General features: G+C 46.1%; 1 protein-coding gene across 10 annotated transcripts in view; it reads left to right on the plus strand.

The window, feature by feature from the left end:
* NAV2 (neuron navigator 2) overlaps window positions 1-22,660 on the plus strand; it is a 796,404-nt gene that overhangs the window by 557,455 nt on the left and 216,289 nt on the right. For 8 of the 10 annotated variants that reach the window (XM_027531913.1, XM_027531906.1, XM_027531907.1 and 5 more), the window contains 2 exons: window positions 2,944-3,012; window positions 11,891-12,051. In XM_027531913.1, the coding sequence (XP_027387714.1) occupies window positions 2,944-3,012; window positions 11,891-12,051 (230 nt within the window). The remainder of the gene's footprint in view (window positions 1-2,943; window positions 3,013-11,890; window positions 12,052-22,660) is intronic. The other 2 variants (XM_027531909.1, XM_027531911.1) reach the window with 1 other exon arrangement.

Below are 22,660 nucleotides of genomic sequence, written 5' to 3' on the forward strand. Positions count from 1 at the left end.
GCTGGGCAGGTTGGAGGAGCCGAGAGAAGGCTAGTGTAGCTGGAGCTCCGTGGGCGAAGGGGAGTGTGAAGTGAAAGGCAGCCTTATAAGCAAAGAGAGCTGCCACCATTGACATGAAAGACAGTGTGACCAGTCACCCCTGGAGCTGTGTAGTCCCATAGCCCTGAAGCAAGGTCATAGTGACAGCTATACAGGCTGAAGAGTTGGTATTTCATTCTAAAGGTAACTAAGCCAGTGGACAGTCTTGACCAGGAAGGAGACTTAATTTACAGGTTGTTTTTTTTTTTTAAATCACTTTTGTTTCTCTCTAGAGAATAAGACTGTGGAAGGGTCAAGAATAGAAGGAATGACCCCAGCTTAAGAGGCTTTGTGATCTTCTAGGTCAGCGGTCTCCAACCTTCTTGGCACCAGGGACCAGTTTCGTGGACGACAATTTTTCCATGGACCAGGGCAGGGTGGTGGTGGTTTCAGGATGATTGAAGCACACTGCATTTGTCGTGCACTTTATCTCTATTACTGTTACATCAGCTCCACCTCGGATCGTCAGGCATTAGCTCTCAGAGGCGGGGGAATCCCTGCTCTCGGTGACAGCGGCTTAGATCAAGGTGGAAGAGCAAGTATGGAGGTAGACCAGTTCAGGCTATTTTAGAGGATGAGCCAACAGGACTACAGGTAGATTGACTGGAGTGAGGGAGGGAGGAATCACAGATAAGTCCTTGATTTCCGGCTTGAGTGGTTAGGCAAATGGTGGCATTTACTGAGATAAGGAACCTGGGGGGAGTAGGGGGAAGGACATGTGTACCCTGGGAATCTTCAGAAGAAGATGTAGAAAGCATTCTCAAACTGAGCCATGGAACTCTTCTTATAAGAGGGTCTCATTGCATATGGTTCCAAGGAACACGTGTTGAAAAACACTGGGCTTGTGTCATTGAGCTTTGATAGCCCGAGGCATCCTTCGCCACAGTAAGCTTTTGTCCTCTCAAAAGAACCAGATGTCTCAGTCAGGATACCCATCTCCCAGTAAGAAAAAGCATCCTCTTGTTCATAAATGCTGTACCTAGGGGGACTTCCCTGGCCATGCAATGGTTGAGACTTCCACTCCACTGCAGGGCGCACGGGTTCCATCCCTAGCCAGGGAAAAAGGATCCCGCATGCCGTGTGGTATGGTCAAAAAACTGCAAGAGCGAAAAATAGATGCTTTGCCTAAAGAACAGCCACACTCACTTAAGCCAGGTTTTAATGTCCATTTTTTTCAGAGTGGTTCCTGCCATCGTCCCCCCCGACCCTGCAATGTGGTGATGAGACAAGTCGGGCCCTGGAATCGTTCTGTGTCCTCCTTCACCCTTTATTTGGCCCGTATTGGGTTACCTTAGCAGATGACTGGTTTTATCCGTGACATACTGATGCTTTCTAGTTTTCCTTCTGGAGGATAATCTTGTTCTCAAAGTCTAGAGATGTGATACTCCATACTCATGCACTGGCTGTAAATTTAAAAACAATAAAGTCACTTCTCTGGCTTAGTTCCATTGTATTTCTATCCCCGAATTCTGATAGCCCAGATCCCAAGGGTAATGGTTCAGACCCTTGATCATTAACGTCAAATGTTGATACAACCCCCAAATACCAGGTTTGTGTTGATCCTTCCTTAGAGCTCCACTAGACACAAACATGCCTAAACATCATCCCTCTCAAGAGAGCAAATACTAAAACTTGACAACTTTTCCATAATGTTTATTAATTAAAAAAAAAAAAGAAGAGTTGTGGAAGCTGAGCAAGGAAAATTGAGATACTGGCATGAAGGAGAAAGTAGTTCCTCCATGGTAACTAAATGGAGACTCACTTTTCTTCTCATCAGCTTTTCTCATTAATTTACATGATGGGTGAGAAGTCAATCCACCTTTTACCTCGTGAAGTTCCTCTCTATCTGTGTCTCCTTTACATCGTATCAATATTTAGCTTTTTAGAAAAAAAATACAAAAAGAATTGCTTTTTTAAAAATTCATTCTCTTCTGTCTTCCTTCACATCCTAGGTTTTGTGACACCAACATTGTATTTCTCACCTCAGATCCTGTTATGAACATGTTATAGGTGGTATGGACACAAGAAAGATAAATATTTCTCTCTTTCATAAGGCAGTAAATAAGTTGAGCCATTTATTAAGTCCATCCATGATTCTTTATATTCATAAGTTTATGGTTCAAAGCCCAGAACATAGCAAGTTCAGAAGATTTGAAATGGTCATTGCTGATACCATGGAGAGCAAACATTCCCAAGACCAGCAAAACTTGAAAACATCTCCACCCTTATTTGGGCTTTGCGGGTGGCTCAGCTGGTAAAGAATCTGCCTGCCAATGCAAAGACACAAGAGATGTGGGTTTGATCCCTGGGTCAGAAAGCTTCCCTGGAGAAGGAAATGGCAACCCACTCCACTATTCTTGCCTGGAAAATCATGGACAGGGGGTTGGTGGGCTACAGTCCATGGGGTCACAAAGAGTCAGACATGACTGAGCACACATACCACCCTTATTTAGGGTCAGCTTAGTGGGATATTCAGGACATTCCTCCAAAGAGCACTCCAGTAGAATAAGCATGTGGAGTAGAAACATCTGAATACTTTAGAAAGGTACAAAGTTTACTTGTCAGAGACCCCTGGCTTTAGGGTCTCATTGTAGAAGACTGTGTAGTGACTGATGGCAGAAAAGAGATTTGGAGTTAAGAAAAAGAAAACCACAAAAGTTCTTAGATAATCTTGAACAGCAATTTCCTTACATTGGAATTTTATCAAATTAGACCTAAGAAGAAGGCTGCATGTTGTAGAAAAATCGGGCAGAGGGAAACCCGGAGGCTTTTTTGCTGTGTCTCGGGACTCCTGTTGATAATTTGTCTAACGCATCTTCTCTCCTCTCACGCATCTCTTCCACTTTTTTCTTTCCTGTCATGCAGTGCATCTTCCAAGGACTCATCACAAAGCAAAATCATCCGCTTCACTCTGGGTCAGAAAAAGATCTCTAGGTTAGACCTTGTCCACGTCCCGCAAAGCATGGTTTCAACCCGGCCCCTCATCCCCTTTGTCCTGCCTGCACTTCCTTTTGGTCCTCCGCTCCCTGACATGTTTGCGGTTTGGGAAAACCAAACATGCTTTGGCTGATGACCAAGTGCTGAGTGTTAGAGACTTGAGAGTGGCCTGGGGCTGAAGGGGTGTGTGTGTGTGTGTGTGTGTGTGAGATTTAGTTGTACTTAATGTTTCTGCATCTCATTGAGTCTTTTTGTCTTCGATTGCTTGGACATCAAAGTCCATTCTGATTTAGAGAGGTGAGTTTTTAGATGGCTTTCTATAGTAACTTTATGATGAGTTTGACTCCCTGCTCTATCCTGGCCCTGATCCCACCTCACCTGCATCTTGTTTTATGTGTGTGATGCTTTTTGTTATTGGTGCTGTCGTAAAATGGCTAACGTGGGGTTGGTTTTCTCCTGAGTGTTTAAGACCTGAAGCATGAATCTAATTGTTCAGAGGAGACGAAGCAACAAGGCAACTATGTCTCATTTTTATTTCTGGATGCTCTTGTGTACATGGATGGATCACCTCAGTTCCCTGAAAATAAAAACTAGGCCTGCTCACTGATTAATTCTCTTGACTCAGCTTGGCGTCTACCGCATCCTGTGAGGACCCGTGCCAGGATATGGGAAACGCCAGTTATATCCTTGTACCTACTGTGTGTTAAAGGTATCAACAGCTAACATTTATTGAATGTGTAATTAGGCCCGGTATGGATGCATTATCTTAATCTTCAAGTCAGTCTCCTTGCGGTAGGTCATGTTATTATCCCCGTTTTACAGATGAGGAAACGAAAATGTAGGAAGTTCGGTAAATTATCAAAGTCACACATAAAGCAGAAAAAGCAGGACTTGAGCCCAGGTAATCTTACCCCAGACCTCAGTGTAACCACTTCGGGGCAGCTCTCCCCTCCACCTCCTCCTCCATGAATTCTGGTACGCGACTTAGCAGAGCACACCAGGGGTTGTTGATGCTGGTTTTTAAAATCTTACATTTCAACCATTCCTCCTGGCCTTTTGCCTCATGATGTCCTTGTAGCATCCTGACAGAAATAGAATCTCGTCCTCATTATTCTCAGCTAGTATTTCTTTTCATTGAATCTGACTTCAAGCTAAAGGGATGCCCAGACTGTGCTTCTCTCCGTATTCGTGTAACCCATGGCTACAGAAGGTCTGCTTGCCCCCGCCGCGCCCCCCCCCCGCCTTGGCTCTGGCTGAGTGCCTTTTCTAATAGTTAACTTTTCTAACAAGCTTACACGTGGGGAGGCCCAACTCAGGATCCACCTGGCTGTGGGGAGAAGCCACAGGGCAGCTGCTTTTCTGTAGAACAAGTCAGCCTGTTAGGCAGACTTGGTACTGGGAGACCTGCCGGCATCACTGCCTCTCATAGCCGTGTGTCTTAGTCTGCTCATGCTGTTATGGCGCATCACTGTAGACTTGGTGATTCAACACAGGTTTATTGCTCACAGCTCTGGAGGCTGGGAAATCCAGGATCAGGGTGTCAACCCCATCGGGTTGGTGAGAGCCCACCTCCTGCTTTCCAGAGGGTTGTGTTCTTTCTGTGTCTTCACATGGCAGAGAGCAGAGAGAAGCAAGTTCTCCTGTCTCTTCTGAGGCAGCTCCACCTTTGTCTTGCTGATTGCCGAACGTAGGGTAGGCAAGGCGTGAGTGGGGAAGCTGAAAGAAAATGAGAGGAGCCATAGGAACTGCAGACATGCTTTATTCTGCTGTGGCCATTGCAGCAGACGCACGGGCTGCTTTAGGTGGTGTTTATATAGGTACACGTGAACAAAGGTGGCACGTGGCCAAGTTAGTACGTCATGATACTTGTGCGCATTGCCATAAATGACCGTAGCCGTTTCATAACCAGGCCAAGTCATTGTTTATAGGATGTGGGGCGAGAGAGCCTGACTATCGCCATCTTGGCTAACTGCTATTCCCCTGTAAGCTTCATGACCTCATCACCTCCCCAAGACCCCTCTCCACATCCATCACACTGGCATGACAATGTCTGCATTTGGGGAGAAGGGAACACAGACATGCAGTCCTTAGCACTGTGCCACAGAGCGACTGCTTTCCCTAACTGCACGAGGCCCGAGCCAGATAGATGCCCACTGCCCCCCCACACACAGTGAACTGGGATCCCATTGTGTGTGTGTGTGTGTGTGTATCATGCAAAGTCCATATGCAGGAAAGGAAGGGGGTGGGGATCGTGGAGGAAACCTGAAATCTGGTGTTTGTTCCCACGATGTGCTTAGTTCTGAAAGAGAGAGAAGACAGGAGCTAGTTGGGAAATAATCTAATTGAAAGCACATGCGCATCCCCTGAATGATGTCTTATCAGTCCCAGATGATGGAAGGAGGTGGAGTTGCAGGGAGGGGTGGGAAGAGAGGAAGAACTGAATAATGGGCTTGTCTGCCCTGCCCTGGAGGCGTGCTGGGCACAGGACTTCCAAACTGACCCAAAGGCAAGGTCTGGCTTTCTATCAGAGTCCTGGTGCTATGGACTGCAGCCCACCAGGCTCCTCTGTCCATGGGATTTCTCAGGCAAGAATACTGGAGTGGATCGCCATTTCCTCCTCCAGGGGACCTTCCGAACCCAGGAATCAAACCCTCTCCTGCAGCTCCTGTATTGCAGGCAATTCTTTACCTCTGAGCCACCAGGCAAGCCCAGCCCCTCACCTAGATTTCCTTTTGGATGCATTTTGTTTCTGATGAGCCTGATAAAGGGATTGTTGTTGTTGTTCAGTCACTCAGTCGTGTCTGACACTTTGCGACCCCATGGACTGCAGCACACCAGGCTTCCCTGTCTTTCACTAGCTCCTGGAGTTTGCTCAAACTCATGTCCATTGAGTGGGTGATATATAATGATCATCTGAATTAATTCACCCATTCCAGCCCATTTTAGTTCACTGATTCCTAAAATGTCGATGTTCACTCTTGTCGTCTCCTGCTTGACCAAAGACATCTTCTTCTATTATTTGCCTGACACTCCTCCTTGCCTTCTCCTCACCCCCACTTTCCCACCACTAGCCTTGAGCAAAATCTTAATAAAGATTTTAGCTGATCAGGCACCACCGGGGAGTTGCAGTAAAGTTCGGTTGCCAAAAGAAACAGCCCTGCCTACCCCTCTGGCTGAGTTGGACACCTCTTCCAGGGCTCTAGAAATAAGCCTCTTTTCAGGTGCAAATACTGATAAAGTCTCTGGAAATAAGTCTCTTTTAGGGTGCAAATACCGGCCTGAGCCAGACACCGAGACAGGCACCAGGGGTGTTGAGCTGGGAGGGAAACCTCACCTTGAGTCTACAGGGAAGGAACTGATGGAGGGAACTGGTACAGGGATAAAGAATTTCCATGAATTTCCACCTCTGATCACTGTGTTGTGTTGATAAGAGATCTTGGTATCCCTGGTGAGCCTCAGGTATTTAGGCCTGTTCTACCTGTGGGAGGCTTGAAGCCTGGTGACTAAGAGTGCAGCTTTGCAGTCAAACCTAGCAAACCCTGTGCTCACTGCTTACTATGTTACCTGGGCCGATTAGTTAATCTCCATGAGTTGGTGTTTCCTTGTTGGTAAAAAGTAGTCCTGCCTCACTTACAGTGCTGTGTGGATTAAATAAAGCCGTTGCCAGGCCTTTGCTGCCTGGCATGTATCAGTCCACCGTAACTAGCAGATAGGCTACTGTTGATGGTTTCAGCTGATCTGGTCCAGCTCTGGGGTGTCCCACAGGGCTGATCTCTACATGACCATCTGGTGGAGAGGAATCAACGTGGCTAATAGTTCAGTCCTCTCCACCCAGCTGCTGAAAAGCAGATGCTGTGGAGTTGAGAGACTTGGCATTTAATCATCTTGTCTAGCAAAAAGCATCTCCGATTATGACCTCTGCCCACTGAGGTCTTTAGCACGTGCACACAAGCTGCCATCTTTCCAGGATGGGGAGTGGGACATCTGCTCCTGGCCTTTGAAGTGGTTTGTGGGAGAACCACTTTCTTCTTCTCATTAGCAAGTACAGCAAGTGGAGCCAGAACACACACGCAGGTTATGTGCCAGGAATGGCAGCCTTACCGCCCTGCCCACTTGGCTCTGCACATACGTGTTGGAGACATTGACCACGGGCTCCCAGAGCAGCAGGGTTTTCCTTCTGCTTCTTTGTTACGCCTCTTCCCTTAAACATCATTTTTTCAAAAAGCAACATGCGTGTTTCAGAGAACCCATCTGTGTCTTCTCATTTCGTAACTGTTGTCTAGACCCGGAATGGTCACAGGAAGCAGAGTCCCTCTCGCAATGGGGCTGTTGGAACCTTCCGGCACTCTGGATGAGGCAGGGTGTGGATGATTTGAGGTTGACTTGCTGCACTCTCTCTGCTTGTTCTGATGAGTCGGGCACTGCGGGGCAGCATCTGTTCTGGTACCTGCTGCTGTTCCCCATGAGCAGGACCCAGCTCTGCTTTGCTGCTACTGCTACTGCTGCTAAGTCACTTCAGTCCTGTACGACTCTGTGCAACCCCATAGAGGGCAGCCCACCGGGCTCCCTGTCCCTGGGATTCTCCAGGCAAGAACACTGGAGTGGGTTGCCATTTCCTTCTCCAAGGCAGCAAAGTGAAAAGTGAAAGTGAAGCTCTGCTTTGGAAGGATGCTAAATGGACAGATAGCAGCTGCTCCCAGGCCAGGAGAGAAGTGGTCCTGATGCGCAAGGATGTTGACAAGAATCAGCTTCAAAAGGTTGGCTGGGAGCCTGTATCATTGGAGACTGGAAGCTACTCTGCTTTTCAGCTCTAGCTCTACTCTCAGCCCCCAGGATGACTGTTGCCTTGCTGGAGGACCGGACCAAGTCCAGTATTCATAGTGTGATGCTGAGGCTGGCCGCACCTGCTTTTCTAGCCTCGTTTCCTCCCGCGCTGCCCCCCCAAACCCCAGCACACACCAGCCCTTTCTTTCCTCCGTGCTTTTCTGTAAGCTTCCCTCTTCATAAGCCCTCTGCCCCTTATCTTCTTGCCCCCTACTCACATTCCAGACACCGATTCTTTCTCTGGGTCGCTTTTATTTGGAACCTTCCCTGACCATCCACCAACTTCCAAGGTCATTATTTCCTTCCCAGAATTACTTCTCACCTTTCATATTCTTTTATCAACACATATGTAGTTTAGCTAGAGTCCATCAGCCCTTAAGATCTAAATAAGACCAAGCTCGAACCCTGTGGTGGTCTTTTGGGGCTGCCATAATAAAGCACCACAGATTGGGTGACTTATAAGCAGCAGAAATTTATGGCTGACAGTTCTGGCGACTGGAAGCCCAAGGTCAAGGTGCCAGCCTGGTTGGATTCTGGTAAAGGCTCCCTCGTCCAGGTTGTGGGCTGCCGACTTCTTGCTCTGTCCTCACATGGTGGAAGAGGCGAGCTAGCGCTCTGGGTCCTCGTTTATAAGGGCGTTAATCTCATTCATGAGGCTCTGCTTAATGACATCATCAACTCCCTAATACCATCACATCAGGCATTACAATTTCAGCATACGAATTGGGGTAAGGAAGGACTCAGGAACTCAGACATAGCATATCCCTTCTTCAGTTTGTGAAGTCCAGTGCCCTCATGCAGATGGCTCAGGTATCTTTGGTTCTCATGGACACCTTTGGCTTTGAAATCCTGCGCTTTCAATTCAGTCTGAGTGAATTGAGTTGTGGATTGACTCATCCCAAGGGATGTTTCGGTTCCCTCCTGGGTGGATCCAATTGAAGCTCTTTTCCTTACTTCCTACCCGCTACACATTCACTTGTGGCCTTAGTTTGTGGGGCAGACTCTGCTGAAAGTTTCAGAGGAATGGAGGGGCTTGCTTTGGGGCAAGCAGCTGTCCCACCCCATTCACAACAGAACCCAAGTTTTAAAGTACAGTGTTCACAAGGATTCCTTCTGACACTCGGAAGGAGTTACTTGGTCTCCATCCAGTTTTCCCATTTGGTCAAGTTAAGGGTGCTGTTCTTACTAGGGTGTGATGGTGGTGAGGTAGAGAGTGATATGAGTTGGCTTGAGCTTTATGGTGGCTTTTGATGGCTCGGTATGTGCTACCCATCTTTATTTGCCATGTCAGCTGCCCTTGAGGCCTTCCAGACCTCCTCTTCCAGGTCTCAGAAAACTTGGCACAACCTGCAGCCGTTTAAAGGATGGGTCCATCTGTGTAGCACCTCTGGGTTCTGACTCAAGGAGGAGATGCTGGTGACCGCACCTGGGAAACCAGAGCTGTCTCAGTTAATCCAGGACTGAGGATGTCTCAGTCTGGGGAGTGGAGCTCACAGATGGCTCAGAGGTACCCCAGGTGTAAGTCTTTGTCACAAATACTTGGATGAAGGAGTTGTTCTTCTCCATTGTTCCTTAGGGAAATGATGAATCCTGTTTGTCAAAGCCTGCCATGCCCCTTTGGAAATGTTGATCTCCAACTCTTGTGTGTGGATTTTTGTCCAGGTCTCTTCTGCTTCTTTAACTTAAATCTATTTCCTTCTTTATTTGTGCGATTCTTTTTTTATACCATAGCATGTTTTCTTTATGACCGTGTCCAGTTCCTTTAGGAATCTACGCTCAGCAGAGAGGAGGAGGAGGGGAACCAACCTGCAATGAGTACTTAAACAGCAGGCTGGACATTAAGTCCCATTTCAAGTTTACAGTTATCCCATGGGATACTTTACTATTATTCCAAAGTGACAAACACAGAATATGAATCTCAGATTGTAACACTGGCCCCATATTATGTCTGTATTTGAAAGGAAAAAGCTCAATTTATCCACTATATCACACTGCTTCACAGAGGACCGGGTTGCCCACCTCATTCAAAGATGTGGCCATGCCATCCATTCCTGATTTCTTGCCTCTGTAAAGGCTCTGTGCTGCCCTGAAAAATCTGTGGTCCAGTCCCAGGTTAGAGCAGGGAGGCCTCTCTGGCAACTCTTTTCCCTCCTTGATGCTTTTTGCTTCCCTGTTCTTTGCCAATTCCACACTGGATAAACGGCTGTGGCCTGTGTTAGCCTGCACCACTTAAAACTGTTACTATGACATCATCTTGGAACAAGTCCATCATCCTTTTCCAGGCCTATCTGTGGGCAAAAAACTCGTGCAGAGTCCAGCCTGGAGGAGCCCCACGTCAGCACCTGCAGCAGCTCCACCTCTGGCTGTGAGTCCTCAGATAACACTGTCCATCTTGGAGGCTTTACAGGATGTTGTTTGCACTGGAATCAGAACCTCGAGGTACCAAGATCCCTTTGCTGGGCCTCTTCTGATTGGTTAAGCTGGCACTTCTAGTCCCCAAACACAGGTACTGACATTGCTGGTTCTGCATCCCACTCTGTGCCTGTCTTCATGGGGTGACTATCTTCTCCAAATGAGATGGGGAAACTTAACAGAGAGGTAAATCCCCCTACTGTAGTGAGAAGTGAGGTCTTCTCTCCGCCACTTTTTTGGGGGAAAACTCACCCCCTTCCTTCTCTCCTAGCTCCCAGTTAAGGAACTGGGCCAGCTTTTTCTTGACTGTATGAATTTTACAGTCCTCTCACACCAGCTCATGTTCTCTGCTTACTCTACAACCATCTTTCTTGCTTAGCCAACAAGAAAAAAGTTTAAAGTGTTTGCCTGCTTCTATCTAAAATGCTTCCAGACTGCAGACTTCTTTGGTGCTTACAGATTTGTGTGGAAAGAGAAGGCTGAAAGCTTTATGAGATGAAAATTCAGACTTATCACTAAATCTAATGCTGGTCAACTGAGGTTCCAGGGGCTTTTAAACACTGCTAAGTGGGTTTTAGCTGAAAGATATGACTAAATATTTCATCATTTATTCATCTTTCAACTTTAATGATTGGAAACAGTCTGCCCAGTGGTCCCTGAACAAAAATTCTGATCTGGGGAGTCTTAGCCGTAACTCTCTGGGGAATGGGCCATAATATCTTTAGACACATTACTAAAGATTAGTTTACTGATTTTATTCCCCAAACCACCCCAAAAATGAAGTGTTTTATTTAAAGGGAAAGTGTGTGTTTGTCTTTAGGCTAACAGATTCCTGCTCATTTTACAGAAGGAATATATGATTTTATCTATCTACTTAAGAGAAGCTGGGCTTCAATCTCAGAGTAATGTCTACGGAGACAGGTTGTCAGGTGGTTGAAGGAAAATGTATGTCTGAACAAATGTTTCCATCCAGGCCATAAGTTTTCATCGCAGATGTGTTAGGTTCTGAGGTAGCAGTTCCTTTTATGTCCATCATAAGTTAAGTCTTTTTCTTGATACTTACATCCCTAGATTATGACCAAAAAAACCATTTTCAATATCTTTCAGAAGAAATGCACACATAAAGTAAACAGTTTAGTGTCTTAACCGGGCTTTATGTTCCACTCTTGATAGAATTTGAGATGACATGGTTTGGTCCTATTGAAAATTAAAATTACTCATCCAGGAGAAAAACGAAGATGAGCTTTGCTTTATTATTATTATTGGTCATCCTGTGTGGCTTGTGGCATCTTAGTTCCCTGACTAGGGATTGAACTAGGGAGCATGGCATTGAAAGCCCAGAATCCTAACCACTGGGCCACCAGGGAACTCCTGAGCTTTGTATTTCTAATCAGCAAACATAGTCGTATATTTCTCTTTCTGTGCTCAAAGGAAAACAGCCCATACTTTACCTTTGGACTGAGGTCATTATAGCCTAGATGTTTGTGGTGGTCTCACTGAGTCCTTGGACTAGCAAGCCACCACAGATCCGATGTCTTGAATGGTTTCTCTCACCTCTTGCATGGCTGCAGTTCCTTCTTCTGAGATGCTGCTGTTTTCCTGAGACTGAAGCGATGACTCCGTTGCTTTTGCATTTTAGACTTCCAGGTCCTACCGCGAGGGTATCCGCTGCAGGCAGCGAGGCCAAGACACGCGGAGGGTCAGCCACTGCTAACAACCGACGGAGCCAGAGCTTTAACAACTATGACAAGTCTAAACCGGTCACTTCCCCACCCCCACCATCAAGCAGCCACGAGAAAGGTAAGCCACTTTCTTGGGGGTCCTTTCTGACATCTTCCTTTATAGCAGATCCAGTTCCTTGGGGTAAGTGTGGGATTGCAAATACAGTGAGGGGAACTGTTCAGAAGAACATGCTTGGTTGGCAGGACCTTTATTAGCAGAGGTATTAATAAGGTGGGGAAAATATTACATTTTCATAGTTTCCAGCAGGAATAGCTATGTTTGTCTGGGTAGGGCCCAGAAGACTCATAGAAGCAATATAAGAGTTCGCAATTTGAAAATAAATTTTCATAGAACATGCTCTATAGAGTAGACGATTCTCTAGAAATGAAGCTTTGTGAGCTGATAGGTTTTTACTCATCAGAAGTGATGTGAGGACAATTAGGAACAAGAGGATTCTCCCCCTTTGAAAAAGTCAGAAGTGTAGAGTGGCTAAATGAATGTCTTGGCTACACAGAAGGAGTAGGCAGCATTCCTCTTGGTATGCTGATACTATAACTCTTACCAAAAAAGGATACATTTTTTTCTTTTTTTGACCGTGCATAGTACTGAAGTTTTAGGTTATGCGGAAAAGGTAAATAGCCCCGTGGGGACTCTTGCATAGAAGCTAATAAAACAGACCTTTGCTTGCTGCAGTCTGTGTCTCATGAGACATTGGAGAAATGGGGAAATTGAGACAGCTTTGAAGAGTCTTCAGTAACAAGCAGAGCCCTCCTTTATTCCTCCCAGGCAAAGTGGGCTGGTCCACCTCCCTTCCCCCTGCTTCTTTCCTTTTCTTTACCATACCCAAGAATATTCTTGTTAAAAGTGTGTTTAAATTACAAAAACAATATATGCTTGTAAAATGGTACAAGTTTATATCAAAGAAAAGTTCTCCTTCATATGTTCCCTGAAGGACACCAGTATAAACTATTCTGTGCATAACCTTCCAGATGCATTTATATACATACATAAGATAGAAGAGAACTGATTTTGTTGCGCTCCTATTATGTGCCTCATTGAATCCCCCCAAGTTGTATTGTTATCCCCTCTTACAAAGGATGGAGCTAAGGGAAAGAGAGATTAAGTACTTCCTGAAGTCACAGCAGAGAGTGAGAGGTGGAGATGGAACTGAACTCAGGTACTTTGGTTCCAGAATCACAGTTTATACAGTGCTTTTCCTGAAAGTAGAAAGGAAATGCTCTAAGCTTTGCTCATTGAGAGTTGGTTAGAGGTGTGCAGGTTGAAGGAGGTGGGGAGAAAGGAGAAGATGTTGGGGAAGCCTGTGCAGGGACTTTCTGCTAGATTGGCCTGCCCTTGTTCCATAATCCTTTGGGGAGAAGAGACATAAAAAAAGTTTCAAGGATGGATGTGAGGCCAGTGTCCAAAAATTGAGAAAATAAGGAAAAGGTTCGCCGTGGAGGGAACACACGCAGGAGGGTGCAGGGTTGGTGGCCGGACCTGTGTCCCAGGGCCCACAGGATGCAGGGTCACTCAGGCAGCCCAGCCGGGGCTCCCCTCTGACACGGGGGTGGCCGCCAGTCTGCTTCTGTCCCGGGCGGGGGTTGCCATGTGCACCCCAAGCGAGCAGACAGCTGGGAGGCCTTCTGCAGGACAGTGGCTGTGGATTCTGACAGAGGCATCGTCCCAGGGAAGGACTCCAGCGTCAAAGGAAGGAAAGTCATATTTACTTGTGGAGCGCGTAGTATTTCCCAGGGACTTTGATTTTCTCGATATTACTTGATCTTCACAAACATTCCATGAGGTAAATATTAACTCCGTTTTATAGGTAAAATGAGGCTAAATGAGATTAGTAACTTTCCCTGACTGGTAGTTGAGTGCTGCAGTTCATGTCCGCGTCTAGCTCCTAGAATTGAACTCCGGCTCTGTCCTGTCCCCTGGGATGGCTGTGAGGAGCGTCAAGTGAGGGAATATGCCTGAGAATGTTCTGGAAGCTGCAACATGCTCACAATCCTGTAAGGATTTGCAGTGATAAAAATTACTGGTTGGAGGGTCAGGTGCACGTGAGGTACATTTATTAACCCTCTCCTGCCCTGAGGAGCTGAGGGAGAGCAAGCTTGGGACAGGCCAGGGTACTTTTTATTACTTTTCCACTGTCCTGAGGTAAAGGGTTATGGAATTTTACCTTCAGAGACTGTCATTATCTCCTCCTCCTTTCTTCATGGCCCCTGTGTTCTCCCTTGAATCTGACCTTGCAGACTGAAGTTGGCAGCTTGCATGCAAAATATAGTTTGTGGTCAGGGAACAGAAATAACTCAGCCACCTGGCCATGTGTAAGACACAACAGGTACTTACGTGCATTAGGTATCATTCTTCACCTGGAGAAAGCTTGGAGAGAGAAACCCTCATGAGCAGATAAATTGCCATTCAGTGTGGTTGGAGCTATAGTTGAGGTGTGGACTGCTTTCCTGTGAGGTCAAGTCTGGGATAAGAATAAGAATCTCATTACCTGTCCTTCCTTGAAGCTTTCTTGTGGGTCAGTCAGACCTGGGCAGCACTGTGCTCTGGCTTCTCACTCTCAGATGAACCAGGTCGTCTGCTTTTCTCTGTGACCCCGTGGACCTAGGATTTCCAGTCCTAGAGTTTGCTCTAATCATATCAGTAAGTTCATTATTCTGTCAATAAATGACAAAAATATTTCAACATTTAGTCCCAGTTTTAAAAAAGGATTAAGAGGAATAAAAGGAAATTGTAATGAGCAACTTTTCAAAAACCCCAGAGCACTTTATACTTTGTGCTAAAGCATTCCTCTTAAAATCTTGTCCAAAAATACAAACTCCCCTTTTGTCATCCTCACTGAATTTAGTTCTGATTATACTGAGCAATCAACTGAGATGTAAAATAAAAGAAAATAACAGGTAGTACTTCCTTCTGAGTTAGGAAAAAAACGTCAGGACTCACAGAGTTCATTACGTTGTCCCTTAGGGTGGCCAAGGACATAGGTGACACACAAAACCCAGAAACGTTCTGTGCAGCAACACATCCTGTTCGTTTTCCTAGAGATTTAGGTTCCAGATTTTACAGGTTTGGAAGAAAGTTTGCAGAGCCTTAGGCTTTAGAAAGCCTGCTGGTCGCCTATTGCATCGTTATCACTCTCACGGTTTGGATCCACCTTTGGATTTGCACTCCTGCAGGCAACAACCAGGCCAAGCCTTGCCTGGCCTGAGTGTGACAGGAGGACCCTGCAGAATGCGTCTGCAGCATCAGCTCTGAAATGTCTGTCAAGGGATGGCAGGGACTTAGGGTGGCCCTTCACCTCCTCTTTTGGCTCTGAGCGACTTTAAGGCTCCAGGCCAGAATTTCAGATTTTCAGGGGAGATGAAATAGCTGGGTCTTTTTTTTCACCCCCCAACATGTGTGGCATGATCTGTTTTCTCTTCCTTCCACTCCCTCACTTATATCCTCTGAATGGGTAACACTGCCAGAAATTTAATACATTTCTAAAATATTTAGTCCATCATAGAAATTTGGAATGCTTAGTATTCCTAGACCGAATTCTATGCATAAGGAGAATGTTCTTTTCTGAATAATAATGTTTTCTTCATTTTATAGAAAGAATATCTTTATTTTCAATACAAAAATAATTAAAATATTCAGGCAATACAAATTTATTGAAAGAAAAAAAAAGCCTATGTAATCCCACTTCCCAAACAAAGCTACTGTTTACCATTTAATTCATATTCCTCTTTTGGGCTTCCCCAGTGGCTCGGTGGTAAAGGATCCACCTGACAGTGTAGGAGATGCAAGAGGCGTGGGTTCAATCCCGGGGTCAAGGGAATGGCAGCCCACTCCAGTATTCTTGCCTGCAAAATCCCATGGACAGAGGAGCCTGGCGGGCTACAGTCCATGGGGTCGCAAAACACTTGGACAGAACTGAATGACTAAACAACATTTTTTTCATGCATTTTAAATCATAGTTAAATGTATATACTGTAACATTTTGATAAATTTTTCCTAATGTTCACTCTTTGCCAGGAACTATTTGAAATGCTTTATATAGGACACTTTAAGTCTTATAAATAAAATCAACAAATCATGGACAGACATTTTTTAATGGATCATTCATTTTCTTTCTTCATAAAATTGTTGCATGGTATTTCATTGTATGAACTTACTTTAATATTTTCAGTCACGGTCATTTCGATTGCTTCTAATTTTTTGATGTTATAAATAGTTTTGAGGTTAGTGTCCTCATGTGTCTTTTTTGCATGTATACAACTGTTTCAGTGAAATTGCTTTTTGAAGGGTATGTGCACATTTTACATGTTTTAACAGTGTCCAATTTTGTTCCCCAAAGGTTATCCCTATTTATAATTTCAAGCAACAGTGTGTGAGAGGATTAGTTTCTCTCCACATTTGACACTTTTATTTTCATTCTCTTGGGAAAAAAATATTTTGTCTTAGAAATGAAGCAAATTATTTTAAGATGCTGAAATATATAACAAGATCGTTTGCTAAAAACTAATTTTGGTACTTTGCTGAGAGTCACAACTGGTGACTGTGGCATAACGCAAAAGCACTTGGGTTTGAGATCCAGCTCACTCCTACCTAGCACTCAAGACACTTCTCCAGGCCTCAGCTTTCCCTTCTGTAAAATGGGTCTAAAGTTGTCTATCACTGAGTCACTGTGAAGTAATGAATTCTTTGATTTTAACTGGCTGTTTGGCTCCACCAGCACTTTCTAGTGGGTTCCTTTCTCAAGTCTTCATTCTCTGTGTCACTTTCTTCTTCCTTGTTCACTTCTGCCTGTCCTGAGCAGACAAGGAGAGCCAGACACGGCTGGAGATAGGATTTTAAGAGCATTTAGCACAATGTCATGTCTGAATAACATTGGAGCCATTGATTTAGAATCTGTGTGGTGGAGTAGAAGGATGCGCACTCATCTTCTGCAAGAATTCCAAAATTACAACTTGCTACTGAACAACCATCGACAGGATAATGTTAGTTCCCACCAAAAAAAGATACCCCATGTCCAGGGGCAAAGGAGAAGCCACAGCAAGATGGTAGGAGAGGCAAAATCACATTTAAAAATCAAACCCCATACCCACCAGAGATCCTCGGAGGACTCAAACAAAACCTTGTGTGCACCAGGAGACCCCACAGAGGCTGAGCCAGACCTGCCTTTGAGGGTTTGAGTGTCTCCTGTGGAGGTACAGGTCAGCAGTTGCCTGCCACAGGGGCAGGAGCTCTGGGTGCAGCAGAGCTGGGTGTGGCATAAGCCCTCTAGGAGGAGGTCGCCATTAACCCCACCATAGAGCCACCAGAACACAGGACTGGGGAAACAGACTTGGAAGGCACAAACAAAACCTTGTGCGCACCAGGACCCAGGAGAAAGGAGCAGTGACCCCGCTAGAGACTGACCCAGACTAGCCTGTGGGTGTCCAGGAGGCTCTGGCGGAGGCGTGAGTCAGCACTGGCCTGCTGCAGGATCAGGAGCACTGAGTATGGCAGTGCATATGGACCTTTTGAAGGAGATCCCATTTTCTTCATTATCTTCACCATAGTTTGGCCTCAGGTCAAAAAACTGGGAGGGAACGCAGCCCTGCCCGTCTACAGAAAATTGTATTGAAGATTTATTGAGCATGGCCCCGCCCTTCGGAACAAGACCCAGATTCCCCTACAGTCAGTCTCTCCCAGCAGGAAGCTTCCATAAGCCTCTTATCCTTATCCATCAGAGGGCAGACTGAATGAAAACCACAATCACAGAAAACTAATCAAACTGATTAGACAAAGGACCACAGCCTTTGTCTAACTCAGTGAAACTATGAGCCATGCTGTTTAGGGCCACCCAAGACAGAGGGGTCGTGGTGGAGTGTTCTGACAAAACGTGGTCCACTGGAGAAGGGAATGGCAAGCCACTTCAGTATTCTTGCCTTGAGAACCCCATGAACAGTATGAAAAGGCAAAAAGATATGACACTGAAAGATGAACTCCCCAGGTCAGTAGGTGCCCAATATGCTGCTGGAGATCAGTGGAGAAATAACTCCAGAAAGAATGAAGGGACAGAACCAAAGCAAAAACAACACCCAGTTGTGGATGTGACTGGTGATAGAAATAAAGTCTGATGCTGTAAAGAACAATATTGCGTAGGAACCTGGAATGTTAGGTCCATGAATCAAAGTAAATTGGAAGTGGTCGAATAGGAGATGGCAAGAGTGAACACTGACATTTTAGGAATCAGTGAACTAAAATGGACCGGAATCAGTTCAGTTCAGTCGCTCAGTCAAGTCTGACTTTTTGCAACCCCATGGACTGCAGCATGCCAGGCCTCCCTGTCCATCACCAACTCCCAGAGTGTACTCAAACTCATGTCCATTGAGTCAGTGATGCCATCCAACCATCTCATCCTCTGTTGTCCCCATCTCCTCCCACCTTCAACCTCTCCCATCATCAGGGTCTTTGGATGGCATCACTGACTTTATGGACATGAATTTGAGCAAGCGCCGGGGGTTGGTGATGGACAGGGAGGCCTGGCGTGCTGCAGTCCATGGGGTCACAAAGAGTCGGACACGACGGAGCGACTGAACTGAACTGATAAACTTGTCACTTGGTGGTTGGCAAGGCAAGCTCTTTATCAGGCTTAGTGAATGGGACAGGGAAGCACGAAAAAGTGGCCCATGTTCTGCTGTTAATCAAGATACTGACCTAAAATTACAGTTTAGATGAAGCTGATCCAGTGGTCCAGGTCACGCAAAAGAGCGCATGGCTGCTGTGCCCGTGTTTCATGTCGCCTTATTCATCACCATTTGTGCCCAACTTTGGGCTGGAGGTTGTGACAGTGAGGACTGGGTGCTGGACCGCTTGAGGGAGGGGTGGTGCTTACTCTTGTTGCTCGGTCGCTCAGTCGAGTCTGAGTCTTGAACTGCATGAACTGCAGCACACCACGCTTATCCATCACTATCTTCTGGAGCTTGCTCAAAGTCACGTCCATAGAGTCGGTGATGCCATCCAACCATCTCATCTTCTGTCACCCCCTTCTCCTCCTGCCCTCAATCTTTCCCAGCATCAGGGTCTTTTTCAATGAGTCAGCTCTTCACATGAGGTGGCCAAAGTATTGGAGCTTCAGCTTCAGCATCAGTCCTTCCAATGAATATTCAGGGTTGATTTCCTTTAGAATGGACTGGTCTGATCTCCTTGCAGTCCAAGGGACTCTCAAGAGTCTTCTCCAACACCACAGTTCCTTGTGGTATAATAGGGATGTGCTCAGAGTTGTGAAGAAGAAGGCTGAGGAAGAGAGGCAATATCATTTGTCCCGATTTCCATCTGAATATTTTTGCTGAGAGCAAAGGAAGGGGAGTTTGGGAAGGAATGACGCATCCACCGTTCCGGTCGGGAGGACCTGTGTGGGCTCAGGTGTTAGTAGCCTCACGTTTTAGTAGCCTCACAAGGTCCTGCAGAGGGAAACTTCTGCAAGATCATTTCAGTGTTGGGGTAGGGGTCATCAGGGGACCCCTGCCATGCCAGAGCTGTCACCCCAGACAAGGGGAGAGCTTGAGTACCTGTCTGGGCTCATGGGTAATAGTCACCTCAGTTTGGGGATCAGATGTGACGTCACCACTACCCTTCAGCCTGAAGCCATCATTGAGCCATCTCAAAGGTTTGAACCAGGGTATCATTGTGTTTAAAGAAGTCTCTCCTGTTACCTAATGAGTCAGGTTCCACTGCTCGCTGCTTTACAAAATCAGTTCTCACAGATGTTGATAGAAAGGAAAGGTACCTTTGACCAGAATGCCAGCAATCTGGGGAGATGGTTGACTCACTGTTCCCCCAAAACCCACCTCTGAAGATTCAGCTAAGCCTTGAAAGCTTTTAGAGGGAAACAAGGAAGTAACCTGAGTTAATCACTAAGATGGGGGTCAGAGTCCTCACCATCCCCCCATACGCAGACTTGTGTGCAGCCTTGTCGACTCCTTGTGGTCTTCCTCTAGATGTTATCTTGGTCACACAGTTATTTCTGAAGATTACTGAAGGGGAAGCTAGGGCAGAGATCTGCTTCGTTAATTACTTATTCTTCATTCCTACTTCTTTGATCAACAGAAACCACCAACATGTTAGGCAGAGTATTATCTATCTATCAATAGATCTGAAAACTGTGTTCGGGCCAGAGATGAGTAGGTCATGGGGGTGCTGGGTTTAAAAGTTAGTTACAATGTCACTTTGCTAAAGTGACAAGAAAAGGGGCTTCCTGCTGAGGGGGTTTCCTGCAAAGAGCTGAGAGAACCATCTAGCAGTGAAGCTCAGTGACTCAGCTGTTAAGGTGGGCAGGCAGGATGAAATAGATGCTTCCAAATCTAGGGACTTCACGTGGCACTGAAGGGGAAAAGCAGGTCTGGCAGGGCCTTGCACCAGCTGCACCAGTCTCTTGGGCCAGAATACAGTTATTTCAGGAGAAAAGTTTTGGGCCCTGCAATTAAACAGAAAGTGTTTCTCTTGAAGGCAGCCAGCTGACTGAGTTCTGGCCCTGTCATCTCCCAGGAGTGTGGCTTTGGGCAAGGGCACTGCTCACCGGGGCATGTGCTCAGGGTCTCACTGAGACCATCAGAGGCCACACCTGGCACCCTTCCACTCCGCTGGAGACTGTCAGGAAGGTTGTAAGCAGGGCAGTGTGGGCATTTCTGTTCCATGGGGTGGTCCTCCCGGCAGTGTAGACAGCAGTCCACGCAGCATCCAGGGCCCATCACTGCCCCCTCCTACCTCGGGTGACAGCTCAGGTGTGAAGAAACAAGATCCACAGGGGGCAGGTGGAGGAGTTCCTCTAGCTTAAAAGCTGCGTGTCCCACAGGAGCCAGTATTTCCTGTGACAGCTCCATCTGCCTAACTTCTAGGGTTCCCGCAAGACTTGGGCCCGATCGGTAGTCATAGCACTCAGAGAAGTCCAAAATGATGGTGGCCTCCAACAGGCATTTAGTCTTCATTTACAGCTGTTGTCTGTCCAGTTGTGGTGTAACTATCCAGGGTCATTTTTATCATGAGCAGTGTTGCTTAGTAACATAGCTGACATTCTGTCTTTATCAAGTTTCCAGGGGAAACAGAGATAGAAGGTCAACGCAAGGTCAAATTCTCATGCAGAAAGGGAAAGGTTTTGTTAATCCTTTCCCAACATCAGGTCACCTCACTTGGCAGAGATTCAATATGTTCATCTGTGAAGCAGCAACAGGCTGCCCTAGCCCTGGTGATGGGAGAAAGTCAGATACCAAGTGTTTGTTTCCTCCTTTTTTGTAGAGTTCAGTTCAAGTTTTCTTTCCTTGTCTCCTCTGTTGGTTGAAGACATTTGTATGCAGGGTGTGACTTGTTTCCTAATAGCTGGAGTTTATTGGCATGGTGCTCATTTACGTGGCTTGAAACAGTTAATGCCTTCTGATCTTTCTCAGTGTTGTGGAGTCAGCTGGTTTGCTGTTAATGGTGCCCTTTCACAGGTCAGAGGGTGGAGGTTATGACTCCTGCAGTAAAGGCAGGTTTCATTTTTCTAGTTTGCATCTCACACCCTGGTTCCCTCTTGTTCTAAACAAATTATCGACGTTGCCTAATTGAAGAGATGAGAAGTCCTAAAACACACGGCCTCTCTCCAGAAGAGTACCTCCACAGTGGTATTTTTACGCTCCAACATGTGTATGCAGATGGCCCTGGTGTGATGGGAGAGGGACCAAGCCCCACATGGTCTCTGTTAAGTCCGAGGTGAACAGCTCACGTCCCATGGTCTGGTGGGACCGTGAATTCAAGACTCCATCATTCCTCAAGGTCTGATGAATGGGCCTCCGGCACCAGCATCCTTTGAGGTTGTTGCTTAAGAGAGAAATCCTGAAGCTTTACAAACCTAGTCCTTCTAGGTCAGATTTCTGAGTTAGAGTCGGAAAGTCTGGATTTTACACCCTTATCCTTCTTACATCACTGAAGTTTGAGAACCTCTCTCTTAGGGGGAATTCATGGTCCCCTTTGTCGGGCAATTAAAGGGCAAGCTACCTTCTAACTGCCCTGCAATTGTCAGCAACTACTTTGTTGTGTGTTGTTAATAGGTAATAGAGATGAGTGCAGGAAGACACCCAGACTAATGCCTAGCATATAGCAGGAGCTCAGTTCATCGGGAACCGTTTACACTGGCATTGCAGGATCTCAGTTCCCTTATCAGCGCTCGAAGCCGTGAAGCAAGAGGTCTTCACCACTGGATCACCAGGAAAGTCTTCAAATGTAGCTAAAAACACATGGTCTTAGTACTTGCTAACACATTTGAATATCACTTTATAGTATGCAGGACACTTTTATGTAATTAGAATTATTTGATGTGCGTGCTTTTTATTGTACACGTATTCACGTTTAGTCTTAGGAGTTAGCACGTTATACTTGTAGACCTACCTACCTTGCACAGGGTCTTTGGATCTTTTGATTTCTTGCTATTGCCTCACTAATCTCTAGTGAAGTTCTTAATTTAGGAAAAAAAAAAAAAATCATTCACTGCTCCCTTGTTTCAGTTGAGCTAATGGAAAATAAGGAGATGGATTTGGATCCCAGACTTCGGTTGGAAATATAAAAAGGAGAGTTGCCCCTGTGGAATCTAGATACAGTAACAGGGAACTCAGGGCAAGGAGGTGGTCACAGGGAGCCGGTGGCTCATCCGCTCTCTGCGTGGAGAATC

This window comes from Bos indicus x Bos taurus, chromosome 29 (genome assembly GCF_003369695.1).
Source record: "Bos indicus x Bos taurus breed Angus x Brahman F1 hybrid chromosome 29, Bos_hybrid_MaternalHap_v2.0, whole genome shotgun sequence".
NCBI lineage: Eukaryota > Metazoa > Chordata > Mammalia > Artiodactyla > Bovidae > Bos > Bos indicus x Bos taurus.